The sequence below is a fragment of the Canis lupus genome, chromosome X, assembly GCF_048164855.1.
Source record: "Canis lupus baileyi chromosome X, mCanLup2.hap1, whole genome shotgun sequence".
NCBI lineage: Eukaryota > Metazoa > Chordata > Mammalia > Carnivora > Canidae > Canis > Canis lupus.
This window is the reverse complement of record NC_132876.1, coordinates 89,379,300-89,403,277: the sequence shown is the minus strand read 5'-3', so window position 1 is coordinate 89,403,277 and position 23,978 is coordinate 89,379,300. Positions and strand designations below refer to the sequence as shown.

Sequence of the window (23,978 nt, the reverse complement as noted above, 5' to 3'; positions counted from 1 at the left end):
TTATAGGCGTTACTCATAAACTTGTTCATTATCTTAGAATTAAAGTAATTAAAATATAAATACATTAAGCTTAGAAGATGACGGACATTGGAGCACCTGGGCTGCTCCGTTGGCTTAGTGTCTGCCTTCACTTAGGTCATGATTCCAGGGTCCTAGGTCTCAACCGCATGGGACTCCCTACTCAGTGGGGAGCCTGCTTCTCCCTCTCTGCCCAACCCCCCCCCTCGTGTTCTCTTTCTCTCAAATAAATAAATAAAATCTTTTAAATTAAAAAAATAAAGAATATGACAATGGGGTACTATTTCCTATAAAAATACTAGTTTTTAAAATAGCATTGATTTGGTCATTATCCTTTAAAGTATGTTTTCAACACAAAACATAGCAAGAGGTGACTGAACAAATTGTGCTTTTGACTTTAAAGGAAAATCAATCAAGGACTCTTACTGAAAATAGTTATATGATTACTGAAATTCTCTACTATTAAAAAAATTATATTCTCTACTAGTAGATACATGTTTATGCCTATTACATGGACGTTTTACTTTGGAACTTCTCTTGCATGTTACTGATTACTGTTGGTTTAAAATCACTTTTCACCAAAATATCACAGTTCTATAGTATTTTCTACAAGCCTGAACAGAATTATAGTCATGAGTTGTGTGTGTATATGGCTGATTGGAGTGCTTCATTTTTTATCAAGGGAAATGATTGGTTGAGAGATAATACTGTAAAAATGAGAAATTATGATGAGGTTAAACCATTCAGAACAAGACAGTGTAATTGTTCACATAGCCTAGACAATTTTTGGTCATTTAAGATCTTTTGCATTAGGTAGACAAAAAAAAAACTATCATTTTTAACTAAACTGTTTTTAATTACTAATAAAATAAGCCAACTTTTTGGTCATTTATTCTAATCAGTCCTTCTTGGTTTATTTTAGACATCTTTCAAAGTTATTTGGAAATTACTGCTTTTCTTTGCTAAAGTGAAAATATCCAGAGAGCATGATCATAAGTAAGATCCCGAAAGTTTATTTTTTTTTTTAAGATTTTATTTATTCATGAGAGACAGAGAGGGGGTTGCAGAGACACATAGGCAGAGGGAGAAGCAGGCTCCCCAAGGGGAGCCCGACCTGGGACTCCATCCCAGGTCTCCAAGGATAATGCCCTGGGCTGAAGGTGGCGCTAAACCAATGAGCCACCCAGGCTGCCCAAGATCCCGAAAGTTTAATACTTTCTCCACAACTAAACTAATCTTGTGATATGCCAGAAGGTTACATAAAGAGAGTCCCAAGTCTGTTTTAGGGCATTATTTATCTAGATCAGCAGTTAGCAAGCTATGCACCATAGGTCAAATCCAGCCCTGCATCTGTTTTTATATAGTTGTATTGGAACATACTCACCTCTTTACCTACTCTCTGGCTGCTTTCCGTAGAACAGCAGAGTCATAGAGACCTCATTGCCCCCAAAAAACTTGTAATAGTTACTATCTGGCTTTTTACCGAAAGAATTTTGCTGGCTTTCTCATCTTTGAATGTCCCAATTTTAGGTGAAGTCGTTAAGTTCTGACTTCGGATTGTTACCTGATCAGAGTAGCAGTATGCTTAATACCTACTTCATATTCCATTCATGCCACTTACAAATACCTTTTTCCCCATAACTAAACTGAAAAGCCTCAAATATGAGGGACTGTGTTCAACGTTGACTATCCCAGAGTACTTTTACACATAGAAGGCACTATGAATATATTTGTTGAATGAATAAATTTGATGGTTGAAAGTGTATTCCCCATATCTAGTGTTCTGAGTTTATGAATACATCTCATCAGGAATCTGACATTTCCCTTGGTAGAAAATTGCCGGAAGATGGGATTCTGGCTCCTACTCAGATGGTTTATCTCCTTTTGATTGGTTTGTTCAAACTTGTGCTTGTATTAAGGTTTCCATTACAGAAAAGAAGGACCATTTAAAAATTCAGCCTGCTAATAGTTTAAAATATGCTTTTCAGAGGTTGATGAATTCATGCTTTGGTCTTGGCATAAATTACTGCCTAAATAGGTGACAGTGGAAGCAGCACGGTAGACTGTAAAGAGCTTAAGCCATGAAGCAAGACAGACCTGGCTTCAAAACCCCATTTCACCTAGTTAATCTTGACCAAATTAACCCTTCCAAACCCCAGTACCCTTGTCTCTGGAGTAGAGGTGGTGATATTTCTCTAGCAGGTTTGTCATGAAGTCAGAGAACCTGGTGTATTTATGGGGTGTAAACAACCGAATGGGGATCCCTGGGTGGCGCAGTGTTTAGTGCCTGCCTTTGGCCCAGGGCACGATCCTGGAGACAGGGATCGAGTCCCACGTCGGGCTCCCTGCATGGAGCCTGCTTCTCCCTCTGCCTGTGTCTCTGCCTCCCTCTCTCTCTCTCTCTCTCTCTCTCTCTCTCTCTCTATCATGAATAAATAAATAAAACTTTTAAACAACCGAATGTATTGCCCATCGCTAGGTAGGTGGCCCATAAATGTGTCGTTTATTGGTAACATTCTATGACTTAAGGGTTTCATGTTATAATTACTGCAAATGTAGTTTTCATTAAGTCTATAAGAATGTTTAGAAAAATAATTAATCCTCCTTATTTCTTAATATCTTTAGATACGAGTGTGAAGAATCTTTTACGACTTTGAATGTAGACATTAGAAACCACCAAAATCTTCTTGATTCTTTGGAACAGTATGTCAAAGGAGATTTATTAGAAGGTGCAAATGCGTATCATTGTGAAAAATGCAATAAAAAGGTATGAATTGTCCAGGTTTTTAAAATAATTATGGTTACATTTAATGGATTTGAGAATTGATTGGTTTTGTTCTCAAAGTTCACCCTCTTTTTATTCCCTACCCTGTTTTGTTATATTGGTAGCAGAAGGTTGTTAAGATAACTGATACAACACTTTTTCAGGGAAGAAGATTGAAAGAAAGTAGTGCCAGCAGGGCTAGGGAAACAGGTAAATAAGAGTGACCATTTTAGAAGTCATAATAGTTTAATAACTTCGATGGATTCAACAGCAATTTGGTTGGGTTGGACACAGACCCTTTCCATCCATACCCAACCAAACTACTATTGAACCCATCAAAGCTATAGCGCTGTCAGGAAAACATTTCTCCTGTCATGTCCAGAATTGCTTGTAAGGACCAGGAAGTTCACTAAAACCTTCATTACTTGATTTGGTTGCATAAGATTTCTTCTACCACCTGTGTTTTTAAACCACTGGGTTCAGATTTTTAGGCCCAATTGATCAAGTTTTATCTCTGGGATCTCTTAGGAGAGACCGTTTACACGGATGGACAGTAAATAACGTGTATCTTCTGGGCTCCCAAACTCTCTCACCTCCAAGTCACCTGTATCGTTTTGACATTTACACACCACCTAAAGAGGTGTTAAAGTCTAGAGGGGTGAGATGTGAGCTATAAAGCCCAACTGCCTGCCATCCACAGTTCTGAGACATGAGGCAAGTGACTCGATCTCTGCTGCTCCTGCTCCTCCTCATTACCACTCAGTAGCTCCTGCCTGGTGGCTTATGAGGATTAAATATGTTACTACTTGGGCAGTGGTTAACATATTACTTGGCACCTAATGGCCCAGTAAATAAGCTGCTACTGTGTATCTTCAGTTTACTCATAACAGAGCACACCTTCATTAGAATAACAGTAAACATGAAACAAGTAACAATGGTTAGATAGCACAGACAATATAGAATCCAGGCAATGAGTAATGTCTGTGTCACTAATTTCTGCAGTTTTTAACAAGTGGCATCCACTATTTCCATATTAATAGTTTTAGCATTTTTTAAATGCCCACTGTGACAGACTTACCTTGATTATTATGTTCATTGCCGTGTGTTTGTTTACACTTGTAACCTCCAATTAGTCTTCACGAGAATTTAATAATACAGTTTTATAGTTTGTTTTGTGCAGTGGATTATAAAAGAACATCTAGTAACTTGCTCTGTTTGTTTTAGGTTGATACTGTAAAGCGCTTGCTAATTAAAAAATTACCTCCTGTTCTTGCTATCCAACTGAAACGATTTGACTATGACTGGGAAAGAGAATGTGCAATCAAATTCAATGATTATTTTGAATTTCCTCGAGAGCTGGACATGGAACCTTACACAGTCGCAGGTGTTGCAAAGCTAGAAGGAGATAACGTAAACCCAGAGAGTCAGTTGATACAGCAGAATGAGCAGTCTGAAAGTGAGACAGCAGGAAGCACAAAATACAGACTTGTGGGTGTGCTGGTACACAGTGGCCAAGCAAGCGGGGGACATTATTATTCTTATATCATTCAGAGGAATGGTGGAGATGGTGAGAGAAATCGCTGGTATAAATTTGATGATGGAGATGTAACAGAGTGTAAAATGGATGACGACGAAGAAATGAAAAACCAGTGTTTTGGTGGAGAGTACATGGGAGAGGTGTTTGATCACATGATGAAGCGCATGTCATACAGGCGCCAGAAAAGGTGGTGGAATGCTTACATACTTTTTTACGAACGACTGGATACCATAGACCAGAGTGATGAATTGATAAGATATATATCAGAGCTTGCTATCACCACAAGACCCCATCAGATTATTATGCCATCGGCCATTGAGAGAAGTGTACGGAAACAGAACGTGCAATTCATGCATAACCGAATGCAGTACAGTTTGGAATATTTTCAGTTTATGAAAAAACTGCTTACATGTAATGGTGTTTACTTAAATCCTCCACCAGGTAAGTATCAAGAATTTATCTTAGGAATGAAGCATAACTCTTACTTTACTTATAGGATTTCTTAGCAAGTATCAAAATGTTTGTGTTTTTACTTTAAGCTGTTTTTGTTTCTTTTGGTTTTTTGTTTTTAAAGATTTTATTTATTCATAAGAGATATACAGAGAGAGAAAGAGGCACAGGCAGAGGGAGAAGCAGGCTCCATGCAGGGAACCCGACGTGGGACTCGATCCTGGGTCTCCAGGATCAGGCCCTGTGCTGAAGGCGGCGCTAAACCGCTGAGCCACCGGGGCTGCCCAGCTGTTTTTAAGCCATGTTTCAGATGACTGTTACCTTTGAGCAGTATATATTCTCTTGCTATTTGAAAACAGAGGAGGTTTTATTTATTAAAACCATTTGGTTTTGACTCAAGCATTAGTTTGAAACGTGCTTCACTGAACTAAGAATTATTTCAAAAGTTAGCCGGGTTTGGGGGGGTGGGGGCACAGTTAGCAAAGTTCAGAACATTTGGGAATCAGTGGAAATGCAGACTTGTTTGAAAATGGAGCTTAGACATAGAAATTCGTTTGACACTTTTTTTTTTTTTTTAATATATCTCCATTTTTTTTATAGGGCAAGATCACCTGTTGCCTGAAGCAGAAGAAATCACTATGATTAGTATTCAGCTTGCTGCTAGGTTCCTTTTTACTACAGGATTTCACACCAAGAAAATAGTCCGTGGCTCTGCCAGTGATTGGTACGTTTCTTTTGGTTTTCATTCCTATTATAGTAGCATTTAGTTTGGTTCCTTAATAAAAGTGTCCTAAGTTGGGACTCCTGGGTGGCTTAGCAGTTGAGCATCTTCCTTCAGCTCAGGGCGTGATCCTGGGATCCAGGATCGAGTACACATCAGGCTCCTAGCAGGAAGTCTGCTTCTCTCACTGCCTGTGTCTCTGCCTCTGTGTGTGTGTGTGTGTGTGTGTCCCTTGTGAATAAATAAATAATCTTTTTTTTTTTTTTTTTAAAGTGTCCTTAAGTATCAAAGTTGTGAACGTACAGAGGCCATTATAATACTTTTATTGAACAATTTTTATGTACTCATCCAGTGGGAAGATGTTAAGGGAAGATTAAGTTAGGGATTATTTTGTCATCAAATCTAGGAAGAGTTTGGTGTAATGGATTTGTAGAGGACTGGATAAACTTTCATCTCTGTTGTCACTCTGTGAGAAGATACCGAGTTGTAGTAGTCATCTGTCCTTTTAACACTGGTACTAAAAGCAACCATGGCTGATTCTCTCCTTCCAGTAGTAAACGGTGTTTGATTTTTATTTGGTTCATAGAGACCCATATCTGTACTATATACAAAACATATCATTGAATTGACATTCATAGATATTGTTTTGTTTTCTCTTAGGTATGATGCATTGTGTATTCTCCTTCGTCACAGCAAGAATGTACGTTTTTGGTTTGCCCACAATGTCCTTTTTAATGTTTCCAATCGCTTCTCTGAATACCTTCTAGAGTGCCCCAGTGCAGAAGTGAGGGGTGCATTTGCAAAACTTATAGTTTTTATTGCACATTTTTCCTTGCAAGATGGGCCATGTCCTTCACCTTTTGCATCTCCTGGACCTTCTAGTCAGGTAATTTTCCTGGTTTTCTTTCTAATGATTAAATGCTTACAGATCGCTTTCCTGAAAGTTTGAGTCAGCAAATATATGTGCATCTGTTTGATATGTGTGTGTATGCACACACCCCACGCCATCTGATATCTAGGAGTTTAGTAAAAGTATTTCACAGCAATGAATAGCAATTATTGGCGCTTTAAAAGCAACAGAATTTTCTGTGTTCGTTTAGTTACAAGCGGTGGCTTAATTGTACACATTGTTATGTAGATTATAAAGTTTTTGTGTAATGGACCTCCATTTATTAAAAATTAAAATATCATGAAGGCTCTAGATAAAATCTACCTCAGATCTTCATTTCCTAAGATGCAACCCTTTTTAATCATTTCTTTTGTGATTAGTCCTTCCAGAAATTTCTGCCTGTATTTGTGTTTGCGCTTTTTATGCAAATAGAATTATATTGTCCTATATCTTGTCACTGAAATGAAAAATAGCCAGTGCTTTATCCTTTACAGGCTTACGACAACTTAAGCCTGAGCGATCACCTACTAAGGGCAGTTCTCAATCTCTTGAGAAGGGAAGTTTCAGAGCATGGGCGTCATTTACAGCAGTATTTCAATCTGTTTGTAATGTATGCCAATTTAGGTAAGAATTTAAGTTATTCTAAATCTGTTTTAATGTATTCTATTAAGTGGCAAAGTCCTTTAGTCTAATGATGAGACATTTTTCAGTGCACTTTTCACCTTGTACTTTATAGTTCTTTTTGCATATCTCTGCAGTAGACACAGGCCAGAATCTGTCCTTTTTTAGAGAGCGAGGAAGTGGTGGGGGAAGGGCAGAGGGAGAGAGAATCTTAAGCAGGCTTCACTCTCAGCCTGGGGCCTGGCATTGGGCTTGATCTCACTACCCCGAGATCATGACCTGAGCCAAAAATCAAGAGTTGAACACTTAACCAACTGAGCCACCCAGGCATCCTCCGAATCTGTGTCTTGGGCAGCCCTGGTGGCTCAGTGGTTTAGTGCCGCCTTTAGCCCAGGGTGTGATTCTGGAGACCTGGGATCGAGTCCCACATCAGGCTCCTTGCATGGAGCCTGCTTCTCTCTGTGCCTGTGTCTCTGCCCCTCTCTCTCTCTGTATGTGTCTCATGAATAAATAAATAAAATCTTCATTCATGAGAGACAGACAGAGAGAGAGAGGCAGAGGGAGTAGCAGGCTCCATGCAGGGAGCATGGACGTGTGGGACTCGATCCCGGGTCTCCAGGATCACACCCTAGGCTGAAGGCGGCGCTAAACCGCTGCGCCACTGAGGCTGCCCAGAATCTGTGTCTTAATCATACTTTTATCTCCTAAAGCGGTGGTGCCAGACCTGTCTGGATATGAAAATACTAATTCCTAGGCCCCATACCACACCAACTTAAGTAGAATTCTCAGAGCTATCACAAGGAATCCACATTTTCGAAAACTCCCCAGATGGTTGATACTCACCCAAGTTGAGTGACGTGGTGAGTCCTTGAGTAAAGGACTTGGTCTGAACATAAATTTTTGTTGGAGTAAACTGAATTAAAATTACATATAATATAAATATTGAATTACCCTATTATTTGTTACTGCCTCTGCTTAATAACTTACTTTCTCAAAGTAATCTAACATTGCCTGATCAGTGATCCCAGAATACTTCACTTAAAAGTATATTGTTATGCTATCTTCTACTTACTCTGTTGGTTTTGATTGTATTCAAATTTTTGTGTTGCTCCCCAGTGAGATGGCAAAGATCAGAAGTTTTCACACAATGACACTCAGTAAATGTTTTTTAAATGAAAAAGATGTACAATTAGGAATATTATGAAAAATCCATCCATTATCTTTTAGTGTTTGTTCATTGGCTTTGTATGGGGTGGTAAATTTCATATGATTAAGAATATAAACGTTTGTTTGTTTTATTTAAGTAATCTCTATGCCCAACCTAGGGCTCAAACTCACAACTCTGAGATCAAGAGTCGCATGCTCTTTGAACTGGGCCAGCCAGGCAACCCTAAATTTATAAAAATTTCTTATCAATCAGGTGCTCATGCACTGTTTCCAAAATGATTAATTTATTGACATGCCATTTAAAATCTTACTAATATTTCGCCAGATTGGAAACTGATTCAAAGACTTAGCAGATAATAACTTCTTTAAAAATTTTTGGGATGCCTGGATGGCTCAGCGGTTGAGCATCTGCCTTCGGCTCAGAGTGTGATCCCGGAGTTCCGGGATTGAGTCCCACCCACATTGGGCTTCCTGCATGGAGCCTGCTTCTCCCTCTACCTGTGTCTCTGCCTCTCTCTGTGTGTGTCTCTTATGAATAAATAAATAAAATCTTGGGATCCCTGGGTGGTGCAGCGGTTTAGCACCTGTCTTTGGCCCAGGGCGCGATCCTGGAGACCCAGGATTGAATCCCACATCGGGCTCCCGGTGCATGGAGCCTGCTTCTCCCTCTGCCTGTGTCTCTGCCTCTCTCTCTCTCTCTCTCTCTGTGACTATCATAAATAAATAAGAATTAAAAAAAAAAATCTTAAAAAAAGAAAAAACTTAGAAATACCAAATTTAGGAATTCATAAAAATCCTATTCTGTTCAGCTTTCTTTTTAGATATAGCCTATTCACAAAGCATACATCATTGGTCTGTAATATAATCTAATTAAGATCTCCCTGCTAAAAGCAAGTACAGATTCATAAACTTTAATATGAAATCTTCAAACCACATATGCTTTGGTGTTCAGGATTGTTTAGATTTAAGAAAGGTAAGGCAATGTATATACTATGTAATATCCCTATAGCAGGGTCCAAGACAGCACCTTATTATCATACACATTAATATTTCCACAGTAAAGCATGAGTAGTCACTCTGAAAGAGGGGATAAAGACTAAAATAGCCTCTTGTCAGTTCAGGCCAGCTTTTCCCACAAAGCATGTTTTGACACCAACTTTAGGAAAGAAGTTTGTATTTATTATAAGTGCTTTTTGAATCTCAGGATTTCAGATAAGGGATTGTGGGCATTTATTTTTATTTTTTATTTTTAAAGATTTACTTATTTATTCAGAGATTGAGAGGCAGAGACACAGGCAGAGGGAGAAGCAGGCTCCATGCAGAGAGCCCGATGTGGGACTCGATCCCGGCACTCCAGGATCATGCGCTGGGTGTAGGCGGCACTAAACTGCTGCGCCACCGGGGCTGCCCGTGGGCTTGTATTTATTATACTTCTTGGAATATGACAATATAAAGGATAGTCTATCGTCTAATGGGGTATAAAAGCAAATGAAAAGGTAACTGCCAGAGCACCTAGATGTCTCAATTTAGGTTTAGTGATTGGATATTAAGGAGAGGGGAACACAGAAGAGATGTTAAATGATGCCCAAGATTCAACCGAGCAGATAGCAGTGCCATGTACCAAGAGGGAAGAACACTGATAGGGGAGTAAAATGAGTTCAGTTTGGGCAAATTGAGTGTGAGCCTGTTGGGCACCCAAATAGTGATGTTCAGTATTCAGTAGAATACTTAATATATTTGTCTGGAAATATTTTGGAATCATTTGGACAAAAATACCTGGAACTTGAAGCCATTAGAGTGGGTTTGATTGTCCAGGAAAAGCATGCAGATAGTCTGGTGTGGGAACTTTGAGGAGCAACCATTTTTCAGAGACAGAGGAAGGAGGACTCACAAACGAGACCAAGGAGAAGAGGTTGAAAGAAGAGAGGAATCCAAGAAGGAGAGGAAGCAGTTATGGTTTAGTACTGTTCTTTAGCTTTACCCCGGGAAAGTGGGCAGAAACCAAACTGACATGGGCTCAGAGTGGGAAAATAAGAAAATTGAGATGCCACCTACTTTTTAGGCATGGTTTCTTTTCTTTTTTTCTTTCCTTTCTCTCTCTCTCTCTCTCTCTCCCTCCCTCCCTCCCTCCCTCCCCCTCTCTCAGCACAAGCAAGGGATAGCAGCAGGGAGAGGAAGAAGCAAGCTCCCTGCAGAGCAGGGAGCCCAAGGCAGCCACTTTACCAACTGAGCCACTCAGATGCCTCTAGGCATGGTTTTCAAGTAGCTTAGTTGTAGAAGAAAATAAAGAGGCAGTGTATACAAGCATTCTTAATTCTCAGAGTTTTCATCATCCTCCCTTATGATGAGGATTGCAGTCTAGGCTAGTCTCCCAGACTCAAACCATAGAAAGTGTTCATTTTCTTTCTTTTTTTTCCTTTAATTTTTTTTATTGGAGTTCAATTTGCCAACATACAGCATAATACCCGGTGCTCATGCTGTCAAGTAAGTGTTGATTTCCTTGATGCCTGGTTTGACTGGAATATCATAGGCTTATAAAAACTTCAACCCGGGCAGCCCCTGTGGCGCAGTGGTTTAGCACCGCCTACAGCCCAAGGTGTGATCCTGGAGGCCCAGGATCTAGTCCCACGTCGGGCTCCCTGCATGGGCCTGCTTATCCTTCTGCCTGTGTCTCGGCATCTCTCTCTCTCTCTCTCTCTCTCTCTCTCTCTGTCTCTCATAAATAAATAAAATGTTTTTAAAAAATAAAAAAATAAAAACTTCACCCCAATTATACCATGTAGATTTTCTGTTCTCGTCAAATCATTCTAAATGCTAAATAAGAGTGGTTTTCTGATTCGAAAACTTACAGAAAAAATATTTTAGATAACTGCTTTATTATGAATCCCTTCATCATCCTAATTTTTTTCTCTTTTGTATTCTTCTTCATTGTAGGTGTGGCAGAGAAGACACAGCTTTTGAAATTGAATGTGCCTGCTACCTTTATGCTTGTGTCTTTAGATGAAGGTCCAGGTCCTCCAATCAAATATCAGTATGCTGAATTAGGCAAATTGTACTCTGTTGTGTCACAGCTGATCCGCTGTTGCAATGTCTCTTCAAGAATGCAATCTTCAATCAATGGTAAAGTCAAATGCTCACTCCTTTACATTGATTTTAAAATACTGCTGAACATACATAGTATCCAGTTAAAAGTAATTCTGAAGATGCTTAAATGTTTAAAAAAAAAAAAGTCTGACAGTCTGTGCTTTGGAATATTTTAATAATATTTTGGGTTCTACACCTTTATCACATGTTTAAAGGGGATCTTTTTTTCCTCTCTACTTGTTATGAGGTTGATACTTTATTTATGAAATAGTTTAAGAATTAACCTTTTAAGTTAAGTTTGCATTTTATCATCTTTGATCATTTTCATATCTAATATTACTTTCTTAGTTTCTTCATAGTACTTAGGAATATTGATTTTAAATGTTATTTTTTTAAAATCCAAAACTCCTAAGCTGTTTTCTGTGGTGAAGGCTGTATTATTTTATTGTGGAGAAGCCTATTAGTTTTTCATTGATGACAAATCTGTATTCTAGGTAATCCTCCTCTTCCCAATCCTTTTGGTGATCCTAATTTATCACAACCTATAATGCCAATTCAGCAGAATGTGGCAGACATTTTATTTGTGAGAACAAGTTATGTGAAGAAAATCATTGAGGACTGCAGTAACTCAGAGGAAACTGTCAAACTGCTTCGCTTTTGCTGCTGGGAGAATCCTCAGTTCTCATCTACTGTCCTCAGTGAACTTCTCTGGCAGGTTAAAGGACAATAAACATTCGTATGCCTCTCTGATTTGATTTATTACTCCTTTAAATAAGTTTTTCACCATGTCTTTCCTATTTTTAGGTTGCATATTCCTACACCTATGAACTCCGGCCCTATTTGGATCTGCTTTTGCAAATCTTACTGATTGAAGATTCCTGGCAGACTCACAGGTAGATCCTCCTTCTTAGTTGACCAACTTTTAAACTAAAAACTGCCAATCTGCTTTTTTTTTGGGGGGGGGGTGGGGGAAGGGGTTTAACCTCCTGGAGATCTAATAAAGGTTTTACATTAAAACAAAAGCTTGGGCAGCCCCGGTGGCGCCGCCTGCAGCCCAGGGCGTGATCCTGGAGACCCTGGATTGAGTCCCACATCAGGTTCTCTGTATGATGCCTGCTTCTCCCTCTGCCCCCCCCCCCCCCCCCGTCTCTATGAATAAATAAAATCTTTTTTAAAAAAAATAAAACAAAAGCTTAAGAATGAATAAAAAGGGGGCACCTGGGTGGCTCAGTCAGTTAAGCATCCATCTCTTGGTTTTGGCTCTGGTCATGATCTCAGGGTCCTGAGATTGAGTCTCAAATCAGGCTCTGCGCTCTGCATGGAGTCTGCTTGAGATTTTCTGTGCCCTCCTGCTTGTGCTCTCTCTCCCTCCCCCCTCTCTTTTTCAAAATAAATAAATGTAATCTTTATAAAAATAAAATGAATAAAAAGTTCCTTCTTCCCTCACTTGATTTCACTTTTTATTCTTTCACTGCCCATTTGCATACTTACTACTAGATTTGGATTTTTTAATTAAGGAAAACTAATAGAAAATAAATAAAACATATAAAAATAATAATTAAGGAAAACTAGCATAGACTTTTGGTAAATACCTTAATTTCATTGATATGCTAGGGTTATTTTAGGATTAGATTACAGTAGTTTTAGAATGAGTCCTATAAGGTCACATTTCATTATATAAAAATAGTCCTTAGGTAAGTAAGTACAGTCAGTTCCCATTATTCATGGAACTTATTTTCTATAAAGTCACTGTGAATACTGAAGGAGGGAATGCAAAGGCATTATTCCCAGGGGAAATACGAGATTAGGTTCCTGCAAGCTTCTGGTTAGGTTTTTGTTGACTAGTCTATACATAAATGTGTGTTTCTTTTTAAAGACCCCTTAACATACATTGCTGACTTGTTAACAGTGACCTCCCAATAACCTGTGTCTGATAAAGTAACAAAATATTTTCTCTGCAAAGCCTTTTTGAGCTTAGGAATACTAGGTACTTCAGAACTACACATTTGAGGGGGTGTCATTTTAAACCATGAGATCAACAAAACGTACAAACATGTGGGAAAGGTGTCACTAAACAGCAAAAAGGACACTCCTGTACAATATAAAGTGCCACTTTGTTCTGATTTAGCTGGTAACATACATGTTCGGTGACTCCAATTTTTTTTTTTTTTTTTTTGCCACCTAGCACATGACCACAAAAGCACCATGCTATTTTTTACCATTACAAATAAAGTTTACCAAGTAGGAAAAACCACAAATACAAAATCTGTGAATAATGAACATCAGCTTTAGTTTTTCAGTATATGAGAATTTGAGTGCAGTTTTTCTCTTTAAACTGAGGTTATCCAGCATAACTATCCTTCAGACTTCATCTATTATCTTTTAATACCTAAAATTATATAGATGGTGAAGTATGTAATTAGCTGACAACTCTGCCAGATTTTATAACTTCCCTCCCCATATGGATGATAGTATAATACTTGATTTTCGGAAACAGTTCAAAATTCATATATTCTGTCAGTAGTTAAAACAGCAACTTGAAGACAAGTTCTGTAACGACAAAATGCTTTAAGAAGATTCATAGGAGCACCTGGGTGGCTCAGTCGGTTAAGCATCTGCCTTCAGCTCAGGTTATGATCCCAGTGTCCTAGGATCTAGCCCCTGGATTCCCTGCTCAGCTGGGAGTCTGCTTCTCCCTCTGCCTCTTCCCCCTTGCTCTTGCTCTCGTTCTCACTCACTCTCTCAAATAAATAAAGTATTTTTAAAAAAGAACTTAAAATTTTGAGTCTTAGTGGGGATTGCAAATGCCAGAATTCGTGAATTAATATTTCCAAGTTATCTCTGAAATTACCATCATAGATTTAAGTTGTGTTGTTCTAAAAATAGTTATTAAACCAAAAATCAGTTTTCATGACACAAGAAATTGAGTAGTTCCAAAACTATAGCCATATATTTTGAACACCATCCAGTACCCTTCTCAGTATGATTATAGAATTTTTGAAACTTTTTTAAGGGATGCCTGGTTGGCTCAGCGGTTAAGTATCTGCCTTCGGCTCAGGGAGAGAGCCCTGGGTCCTGGGATTGAGTCCCAATCGGGCTCCCTGCTTGGAGCCTGATTCTCCCTCTAACTGTGTCTCTGCCTCACTCCTCCCTCCCTCCCCTCTCCCTCCCCCCCCCCTCTCTCTCATAAAGAAATAAAAATCTTTAAAAAAAAAAAAAGAAGAAGAAGAAAAACTTTTCTTAAGAGTTGTTTTTAGGAGCACCTGTGTGACTCATTTGGTTAAATGTCTACTCTTGGTTTCGGCTCAGGTCATGATCTTGGGATTGTGAGATAAGGCCCTGCATAGGGCTCTGTGCTGGGCGTAGCCCACTTAAGATTCTCTCTCTTCCCCTGTCTTTCCCTCCCCCTAAAAAAGCATAGTTTTTTTGTTTGTTTGTTTGTTTGTTTTAATTTTTTAAATTTATTTATTTATGATAGTCACACACACACAGAGAGAGAGAGAGGCAGAGACATAGGCAGAGGGAGAAGCAGGCTCCATGCACCGGAAGCCCGACGTGGGATTCGATCCCGGGTCTCCAGGATCGCACCCTGGGCCGAAGGCAGGCGCTAAACCACTGCGCCACCCAGGGATCCCAATTTCACTCTTATGTAGATGTTAGAATTTCTTTCATTTTGTTTAAATTTCAGGTTACAGATACAGTGCAAGGATTTATTTGCTCTTAATTTGACCTCTAATTTTGTATTTAGAGTGACATACATAGTGAATATAGGTATGAATGCATTCTAAGTGAGAGATATGACAAATGTATTTTAAATGTGCTAGAGAAACTGTCTACATTTTTTCTATAGAGCAAATAACCTCATTCCTTTTTTTTTTTTTTTTTAAGATTTTATTTATTTATTCATGAGACACACAGAGAGAAGCAGAGACACAGGCAGAGGGAGAAGCAGGCTCCATGCAGGGAGCCTGACGTGGGATTTGATTCTGGGTCTCCAGGATTACGCCCTGGGCTGAAGGCGGCGCTAAACCGCTGAGCCACCCCGGCTGCCCCCTCAGTCCTATTATATATTTTTATTTGTTTTTTTAAGTAGGCTCCTTGCTCAGCATGGAGCCCAATGTGGGGCTTGGACTCACGACCCTGAGACCAACACCTGAGCTGAGATAGAGTCTAATGCTTAACTGAATGAGCCATCCAGGTGCCCCTTCAATTGTATATTAGACTTAAATTTGATACAGTGAGCTTAAAATAAAACACATGTCCTTTTGTTAGAATCAACTTGTTTCATTACTGAAAATGACATCAATCCATTCTATTTATTTTCAAATTATGGTCAATTCCCCATACTTTCAAACATGTAGTCAAACCATTAATTACAAAAGGTAAAAGGTACTTCCAAAATGAACAGATCTGTTAAGATACCAAGTTAATATCACCAATCATCAAACTGATACCATGTATCTCCCAATGTAATGCAATGAGAAGCATGCAACATCATCTATCGTGATGATAGGGATCCCAGCATAGTTGTTTTTAATGGAATCTTTCACTCTTTTCATTTAAAAATACTGTAAGCATTATAGCTTTAAACCAGTTCTTTACATCTTAGCTCTCAATTCATTATAGCAAGCGATAATGGTAAAGGCAATGTGCTATATTAAATATGGACAATTGACTGTTGTGTAATGAGTTTAGTAAGGTATTATTATTTTGAATCACTGGCCCAAACTTGAAAATAACTTTCTCATAGTGAGCTTTTAGTTCATTCGGTAAGCAGTGTTTGAATATTTATGGAGTATATACCATGTGTCTGGCACAACCAGGCATTGAATGGGAACAAGGCGTACAAAGATAATATTGATAAAAGATGGCATCTGAAAGCACTTAAAACTACTGGGAAGAAAATGTGATGTAGCAGAAATAATGGCTTAACACTTCATTATCACTTGACAAAACTGAAGGGAAAAACAAGATACACTGAAGTGTTTCAGATTAAACAGCCAAAAGCCTGTATATGATTGATTAGTGTGAAATCAGTAAACCTTACGAGATTGCTGGAGTCATGATTTCCAAACCAAATATTTTATGAATGCATGTAATGCAAAAACAAATTTGAATTTTTATTTGGAACATTCTATTAAGTAAAATTTATGGTTTATGTAAGTATTCTTTTTCTAATTACTACCCAGGTAATGTTTCCTTATGGAGGTAAAATTCACTTACAATATTCACCATTTTAATCATTTTAAAGTATACAATTCAGTAGTTTTTAGTAAATTCATAGTATGCAACCATTTCCACTATCTAATTCCAGAACATATTCATCCCTGCAAATGGAAACCCCATAACCAATTAAGCAGTCATTCTCTATTACCTCCCATCGCCCAGCAACCACTGATCTCCTTTCTGTCTCTGTGGATTTGCCTAACCATAGGCAAATGTCCTTTTGTGTCTGGCTTCTTTTACTTGGCATAATGTTTTCAAGATCTTACATGTTAGAACATGTATCAGTACTTTATTCCTTTTTACAGCTGAGTAACATTGCATTTTGTGGATATACCACATTTTGTTTATCCATTCATCTATTGTTAGACATTTGGGTTATTTCTACCTTTTGGCTATTGTGAGTAATGCTACTATGGACATTCGTGGACATGTTTTGTTTTTAAATCTGTTTTCAATTCTCTTGGATATACCACAGAATTGCAGACAGGTAATTATTATTTTTTAGTTAAATTGTAAAAATATTCATAACTTACCATTTTAACTATTTTTAAGTGCACAATTCAGTGGCTTGAAGTATATTCATAATAACTGTGTTGCCATCACCACTATCCATCTCTAGAACTTTTTCATCATCCCAAACTGAAACTTCTGCATTAAACGATAACTCTCAGGCAGCCCAGGTGGCTCCGGGGCGTGATCCCGAGTTCGAGTCCCATGTCAGGCTCCCTGCATGAAGGCTGCTTCTCTCTCTGCCTGTGTCTCTGCCTTTCTCTCTGTGTGTCTCTCATGAATGAATAAATATTTTAAAAATAAAAAAAATAAATAAACGATAACTCCCCATTCCCCTCCCTCCTCTCCAGCTCCTGGTAACTATTATTCTTTCTTTGATTTTGCCTATTCTAAATACCTCATAAAAATAGAATCATACAGTATTTGTCCTCTTGTATCTGGCCTAGTTTACTTAATGCCTTTAAGATTCATACATGTTACAGGGGTGCCTGGGTAGCTCAGTTGGTTAAGCATCCAACTCTTGATTTTTGACTCTGGTCATGATCTCAGGGTTGTGAGATCTAGCCCCGTGTAGCGTTCCACACTCAATGGGGAGTCTGCTGGAAATTTTCTTCCTCTCCCTTTGCCCCTCTACCCTATTTGCACGCACTTGCACTCTCTGAAATAATAAGTCTTCAAAAAAAAAAAGACTGCCACATATAGTATGTGTCTGAATTTCATTCCTTTTTAAGGCTGAATAATAATCAGCTGTATGTATATACACCACATTTTGTTTACTGGTAGGTGATGTTTTTAACACAAAAGAAGGCACATTCTACCCCACAGCCAAGTTGCTTCTTGGGCTGGGCAGGGATAGGGACAAGAAATCATTGACTATCACTCTGGGCAAGAACTAAAATGAAATCATCCATCATTGGCAAATCAGCTAAATAGTAGCATTGGTGAAAATTGCTTTGCTGTATAGCTCATTATTAGAATTCAGGTTTGTTTTGTACTTCTAAATTATATCACCATTTCATAGTCACTGGTTACTTACTTTGAGCAATGCAGTTTTATAAAAGGTACTGACCTGAAGCAAACTCTTAAGTATAGCAGTCATAAACTTAGTTGTTAGTTAACTTTAAGTCTGTATTACTTCTGGTGTCCTAAAGTAACTTCAGGTAATGTCTTTGAATTACATACATAGCAAAGCCATTTTGGATTGGTAACATGTTGGTAAGAGCACAGACTACTGAGTGGCTGTATGACCTCCAGCAAGCTGTTTAACCCGTCTATACCCCTCTTCTCATCTGTTCAGGGAGTCAATAACTGTACCTGCTCTCCAGCATTAGATGACATGACTACATCAAAAATCTTTTATTGAGTGGCGCATAGTAGGCACTCCATAAATGTTAGCTGCTATTTGATTTTACAAATTTTTATATTTGGTTCTTTTTCAGAATTCATAATGCACTTAAAGGGATCCCAGATGACCGAGATGGGCTGTTTGACACAATCCAGCGCTCTAAGAATCACTATCAAAAAAGAGCATACCAGTGTATAAAATGTATGGTAGCTCTTTTTAGCAATTGTCCTGTTGCTTACCAGATTCTGCAGGTGAGGATTTCTTTTCTTAATTTTGTAGAAATCTGGATCAGAATTAGGGATTCCTTTTTAAAGAAAGGAACAGTGAAAATTTGGACTTGCTATTTTAAGTTAACTTTGAAAAGTATTCTAAAACCTTTTCCACACATGGTTTTATTTTCTTTTGAAGGGCAATGGAGATCTTAAAAGAAAGTGGACCTGGGCAGTGGAATGGCTTGGAGATGAACTTGAAAGACGACCATACACTGGCAATCCTCAATATACTTACAACAACTGGTCTCCTCCAGTGCAGAGCAATGAAACATCAAATGGTTATTTCTTGGAGAGATCACATAGTGCTAGGATGACACTGGCAAAAGCTTGTGAACTCTGTCCAGAGGAGGTATTAAAAAAAAAAAAGCCACAAGTGTGCAGCAGATAGAAATGGAAGAAAGCAATTTTACTTTATAAGCCAGTGTTTATGTATTAATGATAATGTCAAAGAAATTTTGTTGGGGTTTTGTTTGCTTTAGTGTTTACTACATGTAATCTTAAGTTAACAAGAGAGCCTTCTTTCATAGAAATTTCTGAAATCAAAAAAAAAAAAAAGAAAGAAATTTCTGAAATCGCCTGAAATGTAGTCTTTCTGAGAGGACCCAAGTCAGGTTTTTTTTCATCTGCTTTAATTTATCTTCAGTAGGGCAGCCGGGGTGGCTCAGCGGTTTAGTGCCACCTTCAGCCCAGGGTGTGATCCTGGAGACCCAGGATCGAATCCCACATCAGGCTCCCTGCATGGAGCCTGCTTCTCCCTCTGCCTATGTCTGTGCCCCCCCCTCCCCCTAATGAATAAATAAATAAAATCTTAAAAAAAAAATTCAGTAAAAGGAAAGTTGTGGGTCAGTTCTGTAGGTTTTTAAATTTTTATTTCAGATAGTAAAAACTTAAATTTGTCTACATAATTCTTTATCTTTAAATATTTAAAATTAGGAGCCAGATGACCAAGATGCCCCAGATGAGCATGAGTCACCTCCACCTGAAGATGCCCCATTATACCCCCATTCACCTGGATCTCAGTACCAACAGGTAAATAGGGATTGATTTGTATTTTTATCCCCTAGAATCGATTCTTATGCTTTATTTAAAGGGTGGCTAAGATTTTTGTTGTGACTGCAAAGTAATAAAGGGATTATTTAGACTACCTTTAGAGCATGATCAAAAAAGGAATAGCTGGGGCAGGGTCATGATGTGATGTGTTTGAACTTCCCCCTGTGGTGTTTTCATGGTCAAATGGGTGCCCTTCTTTGTACTTAGTAAAACTGTATGACAATTGATGTCAACATAAAATGATAGTGTTTCAGACAAAGGATTAGGACATTTCCTGTTAGGCTGAGTCTGCAAATGGATTCCAAAGACATTTAAGATGTGGCAGTGAAGGAGATTGTTCTTGATTATTTAGCCTAAGACTTCAGTGACACTCAAAATTGTTGAAAAATATCAAGCATTTGATAGATTTCCATAAAGTTTCATCTAAAATCAGTAAATAAAGTTTCGATGAAGATACTTTAAAAAAAACAAAACTTTGTTTTCTAAAACCAAAGATGTGACTAATTCAGATCTTTTGAGGCAGTGGTGCTCAAAATAAATAAGCATCGAAATCCCCTGGTGGAGTGAGGGGGTTGGTAGCTCGCTGGCTTGGTTGGTAAAGCACATGACTCTTGATCTCAGGGTTGCCTGTTCAAGCCCTACATGGAATATAGAGATTACTTAAAAATAAAATCTTTAGAGACACCTGGGTGGCTCAGCGGTTAAGCATCTGCCTTCAGCTCAGGGTGTGATCTTAGAGTCCCAGGATCGAGTCCCACATCCTGCATGGAGCCTGCTGCTCCTTCTGTCAATGTGTCTGCCTTTCTCTCTGTCTCTCATGAATAAATAAATAAAATCTTTTTTAAAAATAAAATCTAAAAAAAAAAAAAACCTGGTGGGCTTGTTCCAAAACAGATTGTTGGGCCCCACCCCGAGTTTCTGATTTATTTAGGTCTGAGGTATAGAACCAGAAAAATCTACATTTCTGACACATTCCCAGGTGATTGATGCTACTGCTAGTCTGGAAGCCATACTTTCAGAGCCATTATTTAAGGCATTCTTTGTTATATTTCAGGATGGAGGGCCTCCTGGGTGGGTGGCTCAGTTGGTTAAGCATCTTGACTTTTGTTTTTCTTTTTTTTTGTTTGTTTGGTTTTTTTTTTGTTTGTTTTGTTTTGTTTTTGTTTGTTTGGTTTTTTTTTAAGATCTTATTTATTCATAGACACAGAGAGAGAGAGAGACAGAGACACAGACACAGACAGAGGGAGAAGCAGGCTCCATGCAGGGAGCCCGATGTGGGACTCAATCCCGGGTCTCCAGGATCACACCCCAGGCTGCAGGCAGCGCCAAACCGCTGCACCACCGGGGCTGCCCAGCATCTGACTTTTGATCTCAGCTCAGGTTTTGATCTCAGGGTTGTGAGTTCAGGCCCCACATTAGGCTCCACATTGGGCATGGAGCCTAATTTTTAAAAATTGGGGGGATGGAAATAGAAGCATAGTTAGAAAATGCATATTCAACATTTATTTTCATAATACAAATTATAGAAAGTAAGACCTAAAATGTTCTTGACTGGTGGGAATGTACAGAAAAATGAGGGTTCACAGGTTTAAAAGGTTAAAGCAAATTCAAAAGAAAGTTACTTTGATCAGCCTTGAGAAAATTCATATATTAATCAGGCCTGGTTCATCCATGTTTCTTTAACATTGTATTGTTTTCAGTGACACTATTCTGTATTCAAGGTTGCTGGTAATGCAGATCTCATATGACCAATCAGTCAGATTCGTCATTATCACATAGAAGCTTCAAGGTGCTTAGAAGAGTCAGAATAGATGTGTTCTAGCTCACAAATCTTTTTTTTGTGAGTGTTGTTGACATAAGCAATAACAAGCTGCGATCCCTTATATAGACTTAGATCTAAATGATTTGGGGCACTAAAAATCACTTTGACTAAATATTTATACAGACCTACACTGCTTTTACTTGGGGTTGCATTTAGGCTAGCTTTTCTCTTCCAAACCAGTTTTTTTCCTTCACCAATGGCCCAAGGATATTTTACTTTCTGTAAGTCCTGGGAGTAAAAGAAATGTTTACATGTCCACAAACTTTTGCCCATAATTTTTAAAGTTTAATATATGAACATTTTTAACATAAATCTCTTTTCCCCTCCCAGAATAACCATGTGCATGGACAGCCATATACAGGCCCAGCAGCACATCATATGAACAACCCTCAGAGAACTGGCCAACGAGCACAAGAAAATTACGAAGGCAGTGAAGAAGTATCCCCACCTCAGACGAAGGATCAGTGAAATGCACATAATTAACTGGTTCCATCAAGACTGTGCACCCAGGCCTTACAGTCCAACCTTTTTCTGTGTCTGGCTAATAATTTAAAACTAGAAAAACTATTCCTAATCAACACGGAGTGGAGAGTTTATTCACTGTCTTATCTGCAGAAATTTGCTGTCAATATATAACCCGCCTGCAGTGGAAAGTGTATAGTGTTTTGTAATAAATGGCCTGATGCTAATGTGTAAATGGCAAAGGTGTATATAGTATATTAATGTTTGACTGTTAATTCTTAAGCAAGAAACTTTTTTCTTGAGGAGACTCACAGATCTACAAAAACTACAAAAGTTAATTTTCTCGTTCTACCCACTGCACTCTGCAACCAGTGTTGCCTGCCTCGTGGCAGTTGGATCTACTCCTTTACAAAAACAAAAAAATAAACCAACAGCAACAAAACAGAGCCCATCCATGTCAACCACACCAATAGTTTCATGTTAATTCTTTGCCACTGGAGTCAGTTTTACTAAGAGCAATGATGTAAGGCTGGTAACCTTTAAATTATTTGGTTGATGTGGAAAATTGGTGATGTAACATTGTTTCTAGATCTTTTTCATTGCCTTTTTATTCTGATACTAGGTTAATCACTTTGAAGCTATAGTTATGCTGTAACATTTAGCATGGCTTCACACCAGGTTAGTGTAGCCAATGAGGAAAAATTTACCATAATGACAGCAGTTGTCCCAGTGTGACAGCTGTATTGCTCAGAGCTTTTCCTTCTTACACCTAGAATATAAATATAAAACAAGGGGAGAAATGTGATAAAAGGCGGTTTTCAGTTACACATATGTTGCTTATGTCTAATGTTTGACAGTTCGATTTCTGGGTGGGATAAAGAAATTTAAGTATCAGTAATGGGAATTTTTAAAGATTTAAAACAAATATGCAAAAATTTGCTATGCCAGAATGCTTGGAGCATAATAGAAGACTGTATTTGGTGTGCTTGTTTTGTTTCTTTGATAGAGCTTATTAGGTGAATCTTCTAAAACTTTCCTTCTGCTGGACCCCAGTGAAGTGGAAGTCACCAGAGTCCCACAGTACTTGGAGCACCACTGCACCAAGATGTTTAGCTGAGTTTCTGCTCAGTTTTACTTGAAAGCAAGAATTGTCCTAGCTCCTTTTCCATTATTCCAAAACTTTGAATGTTCGAAGCAGGGTCTGATTAAAAAGGAAACTACTGGTTAGTTAATCTAATTGAAGTATCATAATTTCAGCATAAACATTTAATTAAAGATAAGGAACTCATTGGTTAATACTGTATTTAAAAGAATTGGTAACTTGAATGTGTGTAATTTTTGGAACCTGTCTAAAAACCAAATACCCCTGCAAACAGATACAGTCCACCCTATTCTATTTAAATATTTTGCTGTTTTATTTTATAGAAATTATTTTGCTGAATTCACAAATAGAATTTGATTTACGAAGAACTTTTTGTCCTGTGGTGTGTTTTTGGTTTTGTTTTTGGGTTGGTTTTTTGGTTTTTGTTTTTGTTTTTGTTTTTGTTTTTTAATTCTTTGTCCATTTTTATTGTTTTTGTTTTTGTTTTTTGAAGGACTGCATAATAAAATTAATTCTGTGCATAGCCTGCTTAGGCATGACACTGAATTCAGGAGTTCAGTCGCATTGAGCTTTTGTGCACAGAAAGATCTGACCTTAGGCCCTTGACTAAAGATTTAGAGAAAACAGGATGTTGACACTGTAAAAGTTTCCTAACATAATCAATCTTGTACTTTTTGTATGTTTTTTATATACATGTATATTTAATGAGCACAAGCTTGGTTGTATTTTTTACAATTTAGTTAATAGGAAAATGTTTTGTCAAAAAGGCTATAGTTGGAACTGAACAAAGCAGAAACAAAATTGAGAATTGCTTTATTTTGTGATTAAAAGGGGCAGGTATTTAAGATAAAGCTTTGGGTATCTTATTTGCAGTACTCTCTAGTCCATCTATGCTTTTAGGTTTTCTGTAATATTAGGAAATTTTGACACGAGATAGA

General features: G+C 38.1%; 1 protein-coding gene across 6 annotated transcripts in view; it reads left to right on the top strand.

The window, feature by feature from the left end:
- The window catches only part of USP9X (ubiquitin specific peptidase 9 X-linked), a 482,368-nt gene extending 458,960 nt beyond the window's left edge, over window positions 1-23,408 (top strand). For all 6 annotated transcript variants that reach the window (XM_072817572.1, XM_072817568.1, XM_072817571.1 and 3 more), the window contains 12 exons: window positions 2,644-2,785; window positions 4,007-4,760; window positions 5,370-5,493; window positions 6,151-6,376; window positions 6,874-7,003; window positions 11,102-11,287; window positions 11,746-11,966; window positions 12,056-12,144; window positions 18,427-18,583; window positions 18,741-18,953; window positions 19,538-19,633; window positions 21,807-23,408. In XM_072817572.1, the coding sequence (XP_072673673.1) occupies window positions 2,644-2,785; window positions 4,007-4,760; window positions 5,370-5,493; window positions 6,151-6,376; window positions 6,874-7,003; window positions 11,102-11,287; window positions 11,746-11,966; window positions 12,056-12,144; window positions 18,427-18,583; window positions 18,741-18,953; window positions 19,538-19,633; window positions 21,807-21,944 (2,476 nt within the window). In that variant the 3' untranslated portion in view covers window positions 21,945-23,408. The remainder of the gene's footprint in view (window positions 1-2,643; window positions 2,786-4,006; window positions 4,761-5,369; window positions 5,494-6,150; window positions 6,377-6,873; window positions 7,004-11,101; window positions 11,288-11,745; window positions 11,967-12,055; window positions 12,145-18,426; window positions 18,584-18,740; window positions 18,954-19,537; window positions 19,634-21,806) is intronic.
- The last annotated feature ends 570 nt before the right edge of the window (window positions 23,409-23,978 follow it).